At 42.7% G+C, this 14,351-nt stretch overlaps 1 protein-coding gene across 5 annotated transcripts in view; it reads right to left on the bottom strand.

Moving 5' to 3' along the window:
* Window positions 1-14,351, bottom strand: part of klhl29 (kelch-like family member 29) — a 262,520-nt gene that overhangs the window by 36,670 nt on the left and 211,499 nt on the right. For all 5 annotated transcript variants that reach the window (XM_086190650.1, XM_086190648.1, XM_086190649.1 and 2 more), the window contains 2 exons: window positions 6,932-7,114; window positions 4,766-4,946 (listed from right to left, as the gene is read on the bottom strand). In XM_086190650.1, coding sequence (XP_086046776.1) covers window positions 4,766-4,946; window positions 6,932-7,114 — 364 coding nt within the window. The remainder of the gene's footprint in view (window positions 1-4,765; window positions 4,947-6,931; window positions 7,115-14,351) is intronic.

Below are 14,351 nucleotides of genomic sequence, written 5' to 3'. Positions count from 1 at the left end.
GTGCGTGTAGAAATGCAGATGCGGTGAAAAAGATTGGCTGTGGTTGTAAACAATCTCTGCATCAATCACTCTGTGAGTGGAGCAAATCAACTCTGGCTGTCGCACCGTTTCATGCCATTCCCCAGCCTTCAAATACAATCCCAGCAGCCATCTGCATATCAAACAAGGCAGCCATTCACATACACTGACTAATGATTTCTGAATGTTATTAACTCTCCATATTACAACCCCACTCAAGTCCTGCACACTTCTTCCTCCTCCGCGTGCAGAGGCAACAAAAAAAGGGCTGGAGTAACAGTTCCCTTATCTCCTCTGGCCAGGATTTAGACCTGCTGCGGACTGGCTGCCTCTCTGTAGGACACTGTGCTATCTTTAGAGTTTTTGGCCCGACAATATTGAACTGCAGTCGAGCCAAGTGTGTTTCACAGCAGTGCCACATCTGCCAAATCTGGTGCATCGCTCCAAACCCCCCCCCCCCCCCCCCAAAAAAAACAACAACAACCCGTGATCAGTGGTTAATGGGGCTCATTTATCAAGGCAAATACAAACAAATGCCTTTAGAAATGGTCTTAAAGTGAGTGCCGTTAACTCGCTCTTATGATCTTATCAGGTCATACATGCTAAAACTTAAGGGACATGAACGTAGGAGCAGGAACTGCCAAGTTTTTAGAGAAAGCTTTTATTCTTTTACTATTCCTATTAAAACAAAAAAGCCTGTGTAAGCCTTGATGGAGGTTCAAAACAACCATTTGACAACTTTTCAGACGAATAATCTAATCGTGCTTCCTTGCCATCTTGCAAGAATCCAATTTTAGGGATTGCACCTCTGTTTATGAGTCTTGTGAAATAATTAGTTGCTGTTAATCTATCGAGTTCTTCAGCAAGCTGTTGAGATCGTGTATCATTTTTAGCACCTGTTGAGCAGCTGCTTGCTCTTCAAAGATCTGCGGTAGTCACACAAATCCTCCCTAATCTTTCAGATTACTGGTTGCTCGTCTGTATTTTCAACTGCAAACCGTCCCCCCACTCAGGCTAATTTGCCTGGTTTAAATATTTAGAACCCAGTCGAACATCATGCAGCCTTTTAGCTTTCACAGTTTAAACCAAGGCATATACTTAAAACTTTATGTACATATTTAAAACTAGTATAGATAGCGAGGCCTGCTCCTCCTGTGCTATTTAATGTGAGCTAACAGGACCCAAATCTCTTGCTAGCTTGTACAGCTGCTTTTAGCTACTAGAAATTAGCAAAATATTCTCAGTACAAACTAGTGCGGTATGTTTAGAAGGAAGATGAGACACGAAAAAAAGTAAAGCCAAAGTTTAAGTAACCAAGTGATTGTCATTCAGTTAGTGTAACATTAGCTGTTTGCGGCTCCATTTCCCAACTGTTGTGGGTCCAAATTGATCGTCATGGTTACGCATATATGAGGTCACAGGAGAACCTAAGTGTAAAAGCATGTTTCCGTTCTTCTCCGTCCAAATGTTGCTGTCAAAAGCAGCTGTTTCTCTTTAAATCGTGTCACAACAGCGCGATACTCCGCTAATTCTTTACCCAACAGATAAGCGCCGTGCATTTTGTTTCTTGTATCAGCAGAGGCTACAAAAACAAAACAAAAACCACACAATGCTCCTTTGATAAATCCACAGGTTGGCAGGGTGGTTGTTACCATTTTCTGACAAGTGATCAAATCTATGTAACACCACAAAGACGCTGCAATTTTCACTGTTACATTTCCACACAACTGCCGTCCGTGACCCCCGGCGACTACCACAGAGCACCAGTAGAGAGGCTGTAAAAGTAGTGCACCGTCAAGTCTGCAAACTGAACACTTCAGCTTTTCGTTCACGAGAGGACAAACGCCGTATCTCTTTGCTCATAAGTCGGGCTACATTGTTTAGCCTCCAAGCTTCATGACTACGAGGCCTTGTTCCAAGTTGTAGCAGCACAGCTGTGAATTAATACCTTTTAATTGTGAATCTTTTCTGTTTGTAATGAGCTTTGCACAAATATTATTTCTTTAATTTTAACACCATGAATCACCAGTTGTTGTTCTCGACAAAGACAACGAACCAGCTATGATAATTTACCCTTCAGAAATGATGTCTGGTTATTACACAGCTCTTGAGGCAGAATATAACTTTTATATATATATACATACACATTGTAGCAATAATGCTCATAAGTGCGCAATACGGCTTGAACATCATGTCTCTGGCTAAAAGCATGTTTGTGGTAAACAATGCTGTTTATATCATAAAATCCTTTGATTGGAAATGATGTATGAACCAACATACTGGCTTTACTTCAACGTTTTCACACAGAAAATATAGACTTTCTCCGTCAAGTCAAGCAATTTATTCAAGCATTTCGATAATGCAACAGTGAGCTTTCTACTAAACGTCATCTCAAAGCATAAAATTGCTTAAATTCCAAACTGAGTACTCAAAATTGCAAATTCTGGGATCTCCATAAAGATGCATAGCAAGTCGTGTATGATTCATTAACAAAGTCAATTTTCTTGTATAAAAAAACAACAACAAAAAAACCCTAACAAACAAACAAAATAACAAGACTGTATTTTATAATGTTAATAACTGAAATCATTTTTCAGTCTTTTTGAAATAAATCCCTGTAGATTCCCAAACTCTTTAGTATTTAAGCGTTCTAAACCTAAAATTAATTTTTTTGACCTCCGGACACAATTTCTGGCTTTCATTCTTTTCTGGAAAAAAACAACATACACGCGCGCGCGCGCGCGCGCACACACACACACACACACACACACACACACGCACAAATCCAGGGTTGCTTAGAAACAAGCCCATTTACTGCTCCGACAATTTGGCCAAACAGCTTGAGACACCTGTTAGCCATTACATGATAAGGCCGCTGAATACAATCTTGACCCCGTGTTACAAACGGTTTGCTCCAACCTGACCAGAATGCATTTTCTTTTCTAACTATTACAAGTTCAATTATTTGTGTGTTATTTCTCCCTGGCCGTGGCGCCCTCCCCAAGAGCAGCACTAGGGCACTAATATCAAGCAGAAGAGGCCTCCGGCAGTTCTTGCAGAGAGGCAAAGTCGGTTAAAGTTTTATGGTGCTGATAATTGAGTCCAGCTGCCGAGAGCCCCGGAGAAGCTCCGTGATTGCACAAGACGCAAAACATACAAACACGTCACGTGATAAAATAGCGATCTCTCCGGAGCCGTGAATGCCCTCGATGACCACGGCTGCTCACGGACAGAGGAATCAAATGTGTTTCCATTACGGAGCAAATATTCCGTCTACCTTGTCCTAACGACACTGTATGGCAGCATTAGGGGGAAATATCAAATTAGGCTGTTTCATTTGGAGGACTGTTGTGCATTGTGAACAGCTCTGGAGCTGCTCGGTAATGAGTGGCAGCGGCCTGCTCTAATATACTCACTAATGTTCATTTGATTGCTTTGGTTAATCTCACTCTGACGGTCGGGGGGTGGGGGGTAGCATCAAAGAGGTGGACGTAGCCTTCTCATTTTTTTATATCACCTATTTCTGTTTTAATTATGTAGTTTATTTTTCTCTCAAGTGGAGGCTTTGTATTTAAATTAAAAACATTTGACATTTCTTTAAGCACTTATTGGCCTCAGATGAAGGCCTTCTCTCTTTAGGATGAAATTTAAATTAAAGAAAAATAAATTCAGTGTCTCTCCCCAGATTTATCCTGCCGGTCCTGGGCATCAAACTAGCGTCCCTCAGCAACAGTTTTTCTTTTTCCACTGTACATTCTCATATACATGCGGGTTTGTTCAACCCAGATAAACACGCTTGGATGAAAAAAAAAAAGCAAATGGACTCATTTATCCCTGTGAGTAGACGAGCTACCACTGTCTTTGTTTTTTCTTCTTCTTGATTCATCATCATTCTACATGAGCAAACGTGCTGGTGAACAGGCTGAACAAAAAGTGGCCCCCTGCTGGCCATGAAACAAAATGCAATCTGCATTGGCTTCACTTTTCAGACCTACAGGCAAAATCCACTCTTTTGTACAGACTATCGTCTCAGCTAAAAGTCACTCCACAGCACAGGTTACAGTGGAAAAAAGCAGAAATGGGAAGGAGAATTGAAAAGGTCAAGCAATATGAATCAAATGATTAAGCCTGGGAAAATTCTATTCATGATTTTTGCCACTAGGAATTCATTACAGTCCATGGGAAAACCGTCTCTGTCTGGCATTGTGCTGGAGAGGTCCAACTCATACAGAAAAAAAGAAGAGACCCAGCTGAATAGGCCACAGTGGATGACCTTCAAATGGAGTGTCGGTGATATGTCGATGCTGAAGTGGATGGAATCAGACACAGAATGCCACTCGGCTCTGTGAAAGCAAACCCTCTCACTCATGCACCACTCACAAACAAGTAAGAGGCATCCAGTGGCTCCACAACTACACTCGCAGCTGTGACCGTTTAATATGCTCCAGCTCGGATTCATTCCTCGCCACCTTTTGCTCTCAGAAAATGCTAACAAACCTGTCCAACCACTTTTACAATATGCTGCACCGCGCTACTGCGCGCTGCACCATATGCCACATTTCGCTGCGCAGCGTGAATATTTATTTGCTCAAACTGGATTGCTCTGCATCCACCTTCTCCGGCACAATTGTCCACACGTGTGTAGAGATTTGGGGTTGGGGCTGCACGGTAGTCTGCTCCCACCAGCTGCGAGCCGCTGGAGGTGTTGTTTTTTCACAGCCTGCAATTTCGTTTGCTCGAGTCTTACCTCTCCACATGGTCCAGATTCCCTGATACGCCCAATCCTCCGATGGTGTACAGTTTGCCATCGTAGACCAGGCTGTTGTGTCTGCAGCGAGCCACCGTCATCCGGGACACCAGGTTCCAGTTGTCCAGCAGGGACATGTAGCACCAGACATCTGCTAGCATCACACCAGACTCTGTACCACCTGAAATACACGGAACTCGTATTACCATCTTGAGGATGCACACCTCCGCAAGCCATTGCTTGGTTTTTATCTAACATTATCAGCGTTCAGAGAACGCAGCAAGAATATAAATCTTCCATCATAGAGTGTGCAGCTGTCTTTTACAGAATGGAGAGGGCTAATCGACATAATGACCAGCCCAATCAGAGTCTAATCAACAACTTCTGAATCGGATACAGCCCAACTTTGTGATTCCTGCACTTTGAGAACCCCAGGAATGCTGCACCTGTGAAACCCCGCCTAGTCAGACGGTCCATGATGTCACTTTAATCGTCATTTATATAAAGTAAGCTACGAAGCAGAGAAAGAGAAAAAAGTCAGTCTGTGTTTTTGTCTTTTTTGACGCTGCCTTCATAATGAGTCCTGACAAAGGCCTCAACACCGGACACTCATGGTCTCGTACTGAGGACATTTTCACTCTGTGACCCCTCTGACTGGGCAATGTGAAGCTCCCCAGGCTGCCACCCACTTTTTTTGTGACCTATATGAAATATTTAAAGAGTTTGAAAAGGGTGGCTCCTCTCAAAGGTTACCCATCCCTCTTTTCAAGAGACGTGTGTTTTGTATAGAATGTCTTTCCTATTTGTCTTCTGAAGAGGATTTTTTTTTTTTTAACTTGCCACTTTTTCGCTTTCTCTGTGTGTCTGGCTGTACAGTCGCTGCAGTGTTCTGCAGTTTATTTTGTTCCATGGTGGCACACTGTGCACTCTGTGACTCCCTCTACGAGACATCTTTAAGTTGCTCCACCAGTAGTAGACTGAATTTCTCCCTCCATGGTCCATTTGTGCGAGTATTCTGCACAGTGCTCAGACCTTGACATTGCGCGGTGGAAAGGCAACAGGATTTGTCCTGTGCGCACCTTTCCTCTCCCCCTTTTCATATAAATGTAAATGTGTGTTTTGGTATTGGAACAGGTCTGCATGTGTCCACTGGGAGTCAGTCAGCCAGTGGGGAAATCAAAGGCGTTCTCGCTAGCCAATCAACAGGCTGCTGTTTGCAACCTTGCTCACACTCTGAACAGGGTCCCCGAGTCACGGCTCGTGTTACATGTCAATCTACATAGCTGCTTTGAAGGCACTACAGTGCATGTACAGTTCTGTAGCTTGGCTGGTTGATGAATCGATAGCAATGACTTGTACAAGTCGGCCATTCTTCTTATCAGTCTGGAGCAAAATACTGTAAATCTCTGAATAATTCAGCAGGATTTCTGCTGTTTGTCTGGCGTCAAAGTCACCTCACATGAACGGGACACTTCAGGGATGACGTGAAGGAATTTTTCTGGGAACTGGGATTTAACACCGAAGAGATTTGATTCTAGTGGTCAAAGGTCACTGTCACCTCACAACACAATATCTCAGGAACACCTTGAGCGCATTTCTTAGAATTTGGCAAAAACGTCTATCTGGACTCCAGGATAACCTGGGAAAAAAAATTCAATCAAAGGTGAAAGGTCACCGTCACCTCACAATTTATCCCAGGATAGATTTTCTCCAAATATGGTATAAATGTTCACTTAGACTTGATAAAAGAAAATATTATGGAGCTCAAAGTCCAAGGTTACTGTGACAAGCACAGATCGGAGAGGCATACAACCAGGATGCAGGATATTCTAAAATTCGTACATAGTTCCATTCAATTCAAATAACTTTATTCAACCCTGAAGGTCAAATGTAGAGGCATGTAGAGCAGTGAAAACACAACAAATACATCAATATTCAATAGAAGTTTAAAGTGCAAGAGCTACGTTTGAGATACTTGAGTCAGAGCTACTTCATTGATCCTTGTGGAGAAGCTGGGTTTCAAATTTGGATTCAAGAGTAGCCATTACAAGAGCCGCATCCTCAATTTTCACAACTGCAGCGAGATAAACTGATCTTCAGTCCTCCACTAAATAACTGCAACAGGAAAGCTGCAATTGTGCTGCTGGAGTGGGCAATTTAGCTCACCTGACAGGTAGATGTTGTCTCCAGCCGAGATGACACTGAAGAACTCGCGGTCGTAGAAGGGCAGGCTGGCCAGCGGGTACCACTTACTGTTCTGGGGGTTAAAACAGGTGACGGCTGTCAGGGAACGCTGGTTCATCCCGATAGCCTGGCGCCCTCCTACCAGAACGATCACCTCTGCTACACCTAGAGGACAAAGGAAGAGGATGGAGGAAGAGAGGAGGTTGTCAGCCAGGGTTCCCACCGCTAAATAAGAGCCAAGTTAGAATGAAGGGTTCTTTGTCGATGTCGAGCCGCTGTACGTTGCAGACATAAATGAAGTGTGGCATGTCGACTAGGTATTACGTATTTACAGTAATGTAGGAAGCTTTCATTGCAAGGGGAACATTTTGCTAACGGCATCGTTTAAAAAGAACCCTAATGAGAAGCTTCTCATTTTCAGGCAACAACCTTGAACCAGCCAGGGGTTCCGTACCTGATGCAGAGATGGAACGTAGCTTAAAGCTGCATTGGGATAACTATCCTATGATTACATAGTTAACTTTTGAGTTTATTGATTTTTTTTTTTTCAGAAATCTTGTATTGTCAGTAGAAGTGACACATCCTGCGCGTCACAATATGGGGAAGATGCTACAAAACCACTGGTACAAACCATCACTGGTCAACACAACATCTGCCTCTGGTGTACTAGCCAGTGCACAGATATTCTACAATGATAAACTCACTGGGTCTCACGCAGCCTTGAGTACTGGATTCTATTGGATTCAGGACTCAGACAACCCTTAATGTTTTGCTCTGTGTTGTTAAACATCTGTTCCTGTTCGGTTGATTTGTGATTGATAAGTGTTTGCAAGCTCCTCCTGTCTCCCCCCCCCCCCCGTGCGTGTCAATGTGCTCGTAACCAGCCGTCCTCACGCCACAAAACCTGCTGAACAGACCTCAGGTTGCTATGGATGATTTGCAGCTTTCCAAAACAGACGCACTGGAACACATTTTGAACAGACGTTGAAAATTCCAAATGGGAAGTACTGACTATCGAAGGCACTGTAATGAGCGCATGTACGTGTGCCACCTCCGATCTACTTTTTCGGCTGCCTTTACATTTATAAGTCTGCTGGGAAATCTGCAACAAAATCCAAAAGAGAAAAGTTTCCTAGTGCTCTCACGCAGGAATGCACAGAGGTAAATAGGAAAGTATAGCTCAATTACCAGGACTAATGGAGCTGCCACTTATTTGGATGTCGCCGTATTCTTCCCTCACTTAAATCAAGCTCTAACCTCCCACATTCAGCCATCCGCACGCTCACAGTCAAACAGACACAGTTTGAAGTCCGAATCAATGGACGAGAATCAATTTGTGTACATTTATATGTGGATTCCATCCTGCTACATGCTCTGAAAGCCGTCTGTGATTAAGACGGTACACAGAAAGCACGTTCAAGCACTCATCCCTATTTTCTCTCACCCCGATCTGTGCTCTCAGTCACTCATGCACACAAGCACAGAACCGGTGGATAAAGACACCAGTGATCCAAAACACACAAACAGGTTGGCAGGCTGCCACGTGAGCGTCTCAGGTCCTCTCAGTCTTGGGCGGCAGGCTCCAGTGAGCAGGCAAGACGACGAGCCACCAGACAGAAATGAGCTGTGTGTTTGTAAGCAGGAGGCCGGCAGGCAGGCGGACGGACGGCGAGATGAGGGGAGAGAGAGAGAGAGAGAGAGAGAGAGAAGAGGGCGATGGGGAGAGAAGAAAGGGGATGAGAGAGAGAAATAGAGGAATGGAGGGCTAATCTTCATACACTCCTAATCAAGGCCAACCACTGGTTCATCATCTTGGATCAGTATTTTCCACACAGACATTCTCCTGACATCCAATCCAAAGGCAGCTTTCTTTTTCTTCTCCTTCTTGGTGTTAAAAAAACCAACAACAACAACTACCCCCTAATTTTTCTTAAGCTTCTCTTTTTCTTTAAAAGCTGGTAAAACAGACAGTTTTCTCCAGGAAGAGGAACAAGGATATATATATATATATAAAAAGGAGCGAGAAACTACAACAGGCTTTGCTGAAGCTGAGCAAACACACAGAGTGGTAAGCACTGCCTCAGACATATCGTGGACACAGAGCTTAGACTTAGTGGACAGCTTAAAGCTGACTTTTCCACCGTGAGATATTCCAAATGTGTTCCCAGGTGGAAAATAAGGTGACGGCTCAAGGAGAAATTGTGACAGTGTCATTGTAAAGTTTCAACAAAAAGATATAAAAAAAAAAAAAAAGGAGAAAGGAAAGGAACAATGATGATAAAATACAGAGGGCGAGGGAGTCTTGCCCTTTCTGGCAGCGCCTGAACTCGGAGCACCGCTAAAAAAGAGTGGATCTCGATCCCACCACGAGCCTGTTTTCACAGCCTCAGGACCTCCAAAAGACCTTGTATATTCAGCGAATAAATGGAAGTGTGCTTTATAGGACAGTCGCCGCTACAGCAGCTGTTGTTTGAGGAAGAATAAGTGAAAAGCAGGCTTTTTGTCTTCTCTCTCGTACTCTCGACCACACCTACACAAACTCTCACACGCATTAATTATATTGACTTTGTTCTGCTATTGTTCTTCTCCGTGATTAGTTTGCTGTTTGTACCCCCCATTTCTCTTTATCACCCTTTATTTTTCTACTTTATAGGATTATTTTTTTCATCTCTTTTCATCTCCTGTCTTTCATCCTATTAGCTGTTTCCGTTTCTTGATAATGAATGTCTCAATTAACTTGGCAAAGTTTCTGTGTCTCTCTCGCAGAGCCAGTTTGGGCTTCATTCTCCTCTGTGTGAACATCAATCAATATTCCTCTCTTCAAAAGTTGTTTTACCTACATCTGTTTGAGTTTGCCTTTTTCAAAAAGGAGGAAATTTCAAAAATATATTCCTCAATAAAACATGGTGAAGGAGGTGCAATATGCTCATTTTTGGGGGGATTTTTCAAACAATGCAATTTATGAAAAGACAAACTGAAACACAAACATACTGTTTACTTCTACAAAGAAGGTTCTGCTCAGGCGTGGGCTTAAGGAACACGCAGACTTTTAGGGCAACATTTCTATTTTCCATCAAGTTTAAAGCCAGACAGGCAGTCTGTCCTCTACGCGTGCATTACAGGGGTCCAGACCCACCATCGAATGGCTAACTACTAGTTAGCTTAGCTGCTGTGCTGGGCTGAGGAAGTTAATATTGTTACTGGTATGTATCTGATAGAAAAACACCATATATTTGATTTTCAGCAGGACTAAACCAAAGTTCAATTGGTGCAAGCACAAAAAGGTTTGGAGAAAAGTGTCTTTCACACTGCTAGCATTCATTGCAGCTGAGCTAACTAGCTAACGGTCAAGATCTGTCAAGATAGAAGAGGATCTATACGCTTTTCTGGCTCCTAATAAATATGCATATTAGCCAAACAGCTGATACATTCCTTTAATGTCTGAAAAGGGTTGAAATAACTCGAGCAAAGCAACTGCAATACCTGCAGTGTCTAATTAGCAGCGCTAAAAAAAATGCTATTTCAGGCTAGTAAATTTCAAAAATCGTGTAACAGTGTTTTATTCTGGAGCTGATGAAACTCCCTGAGGAGTGAGTCATTTTGTTTAGTTAAAAGTTGCACATGTGCAGTACAAAACCTGCAGTAAGGAAAAAAAATAATTTGTAAATCTAAAAGTAAACCCTTACTTTGGCCAAGTGCATTTCTGAAAATAAAAATAAACAAAAAATGGAATGTACACGCACAGTGAGCCTTCTAAGGGCAATGCGAGCAGTTCCTCTTGCTTCAGTTTGCCAAATTGTAAGTCTATACACATGCTAGTCTTTATTATCACCTAGTGCCCATGTGCAGCGCTGCTCTCGGCTCTTTCTGCTTGGCCAGACACGTCAGGGAGAGTCCACATCTGGGCATCCAGGCTGCTGTGCAGCTCCGACCCCTGAAGCCCTGAACACTCTCAAAACGAAAACATAACCCAGCACCGGCCTGTCAGAACACAACAAAACACAAGAGTGGCACCGCTGACGGGGAGTCACGGCATAGGATCTGATGACTGCGTGGGTGAGTGTGTGTGTGTATGTGTGTGTGTAGCCTCACAGGGACGGCTGTCAGTCAGTCAGGGGTTTGATGGGAGTTCGGTAAAGGGATGAAGGGATGGAGGATCGAAGGTTGGAGACGAGCGGTTGGGGATGAAGGGATAACCGAGACTTGACAGCTCTCCTGTTTTTTTCCTGGCAGAGTTTATACCCTTGGCAGTTTGGAGAGAAAAACGTCTCCTCTTGATTGATACTGACCTTTTGTTATTTTTGGGGTGTATCTGTAACCTTTTCTTTATTTAGGAAAAAAGTCAAGTGAGAACAAGCTCTTGGTACAGGTAGATATAAGCCAGATAGCTGCATTTTTAAGCGTACGACTGAAGATGGGATTTGGGAAGCAAGCAGATGTTTGAGACTCTCACAGGTTAATTGTACTTCCAGGTAGCATCTTCGTCTCGTTTGCAATCATCATCTCCAATTTAACGTGGCGCTAACTACCCAGCTGTGACATCAAAACATAAAATCGCTTCTTGTTTTAAGTGGAAACCAATGACATTCGAATGCTTTTACTTTTGCCATTTGTGCCCTTACTGTTCTGTCCTTCCAAGGAGACGGGCAAATGTTCCAGCCTTCAAAATACCTGTCATTATTTAGGCTGATGTGGACAAACTGTAAAAAAAAACAAAAAAAACAACTGGCCAGTGATACATCCAACAGATAGCCAATGTGTGATATGCATTTTCAGACGTGGACAGAGACTCTGGAATAGTGGTGTGGACATTTTTTGTTGTTGTTTTTTTTCAAGGAAAACACGTGGGTTGCTGCACAAGACAGAGTCTTGGATCAAATCTCTCTGTAGGTGGGTTAAGTCCTTGCAGGATTTGAAATCTGAAGCCCAGATTCGTACACGCGTGTTACGAGGACAGCCTTGTGTAAGAGCTGAATCTTAAATCGAAGTTGATGTTCACTCGCGGAGCGTGACACTCGCTCTCATACACACTGGAAAACAACTCGTGACAATTTCTGCTTCCGTCCATCTCAGCGTCAACTAAATGAAACCTGTCGGTGACACTATCGGAGCACGCGATCCATGCGCCAACAAGCTGCATTCTCACTGCGAATAAACACAAACACACACACACACACACACATATACAAAAAAAAGAGAAGTTGATGGAAAGATGAAGACAGAATGGAAAGACTCTGCCGTTCTCTCTTCCCTGCTGCCACACTGAGTCTTATCTCACCTTGTTATGTGTCTCCTTGCTCTCTGCCCCATGCTGTGATCCTGCTTTCCTTATTCCTCTTTTTTTTTTTTTACCCCGAGGCTAACACCTCATTCTCTCTCTCTCTCTAAACCCAAGGGGGACGTTTCTATGTCTCTCTTCAAGTCATTCTCCCTCAAACCCCAGGAAGTCTTCCCCCCCCTTATATTCTCTCCATTTCACCTTCCTTCTCTGCCTCCCGCACCCCTGTGTTTTAGCCGTTGTGTGACCTTTATTTCACCAGCCATTCTTTGCTCTTCGACAAGTCAAAGGGGCATTAAAGGGTTGGGTTCAGTTGGGCTGCTCAGATAAATACAAAAGGATTGCACGCTAAATGTGTGCAAAAGAGACAAAAAGAATCCGTGTAATTCACCAAAAAAAAACCAACAAAACCTGCAAAGGTACCTAGCTGTGCTGCCGAGCCAGCAGCGTCTTGGTGCTCTGGTGCTATTTGCATGTGTCGTAAATCAGGTAATATGCATACATTTGGAGCGAAACTTGGCCCCCATCTCTATGGAAATAAGCTTCATGGCAAACAAAGTCCAAAAACAAAATCACACCAGCGCTAATAGCCACATGCAGTTAGAGGGGACATATTAGCATCTTCAGAGAGTTGGTGGTAATCGAAGTGAATTTGTAACTGCAGATGTCGGGTGATCAGCAGAGGAAGGCAGGCATCATCTAACAGGGGTGTCCAAACTTCACCCTCTCAGAGGGCAAAAACTGATCCATAAAGGTGGGAGGCGTTGCACACACTGTGGTTCTAAAATGCAAAGTGGCACAAAGACCCCAAGTTTCTTTAACTGAATACTGCCTAAGCTTTTGAATGGCATGACAACTTAACGCTACACGACTCAGTGACACTAAGATGTATTCTGGTGAGGTTCTTCCATTCGCCTACAGGCCAGTCGGTCAAGTGCAGGTCGACAGTCCAAACCAGGAGAACACAAACGCACGGTGACATAAGAAAGTGGTGCATCAGTGAAGACTGACGTCCTACGCAAAGTGTCACTCTGCTGCCTTATTCAATTAAAAATCATTTGACCTTTAAATATTAAAAAAATAAAAATTCCCCTCACAAATGAAGAAAAGAGCATCAACAAAATAGTACATCGTTTAAAAAAAATACTTTTAATGTTTCTTTTATCATTAGTCCTGCTATTATTATTATTATTTTTTACATTTGCAGGGTAAAATTGAATTATAGCCGAGCAATTTTGCTATTTTTAATGGCCTTGACTTCAAAGGTCCTGAGTAGTTTAAATATTTGATGAAGAACGAACCACAGCTAAACAAATACAATACAGACTATGATTATAATAATAATAAAAATACTAATAATAATACATAATAACAATACTGTAGAGTAGCAACCCAATAAAAACCTGCTTGTAAGTCCAGACCTGGTTTTATAAATAGCAGTACAAACTATAGCTGTTTAGACGATCGCAAATGTTTAAAAAAAATGACAAAAGTGAAAATTTCAACATCTTTAACTTCCATTGTAATTATGCAAACTCCAATTTTGGACAAGGACCATATATGAATACAGAATGGTCTTAATAAATGGATAATTTGTAGGATATTCTGAGTTTGCAGCCAGGAAACACACTGATGACAATGATGAAATCCACAATAGTCAAACGAAGAAGAAGAAGAAGAACAACAACAACAAAAAACATGTCTATTTTAATAAAGTGGACACAATATATTAATGAAGTCCAAAAAATTGAGGGAAAAAGACAGGCTTGAACTGAGCAGGCCTGCCTCTCACAGCTCAGAGCCATTTATATCTCCCTGCTGCTCCATCACCATTTTCTCTTATCACAGTCCTTTCTGCTCTTTCCTTACTCTTCTTTTTGGCTTCCTAATCCTGTGATTCTCTCTCAGGGTTTGAATTTGTTACAGTGAAGATCACGGGGCCAAAGGCTCCCTAAAAATGGTGGTACAATGGTTGTGTATCATTTCCAGTAAGTGTGTGTGTTTGTGTGTGTGGGTCAAATATTTGTTTGTTCTGTAAAAATGTGTCTGCTGTAGGAATGTAGCATGCAGGTGAATACAGATCTGTTTTTGCGGCCTCAAGTGTCCTCTAACCATGTTTAAATG

Source organism: Aulostomus chinensis, chromosome 20 (assembly GCF_037954235.1).
Source record: "Aulostomus chinensis isolate RoL2024-O1b breed Wild chromosome 20, RoL_Achi_v1.0, whole genome shotgun sequence".
Taxonomy (NCBI): domain Eukaryota; kingdom Metazoa; phylum Chordata; class Actinopteri; order Syngnathiformes; family Aulostomidae; genus Aulostomus; species Aulostomus chinensis.
The sequence above is the reverse complement of the archived record's forward strand: the minus strand, read 5'-3'. Positions and strand labels throughout refer to the sequence as shown.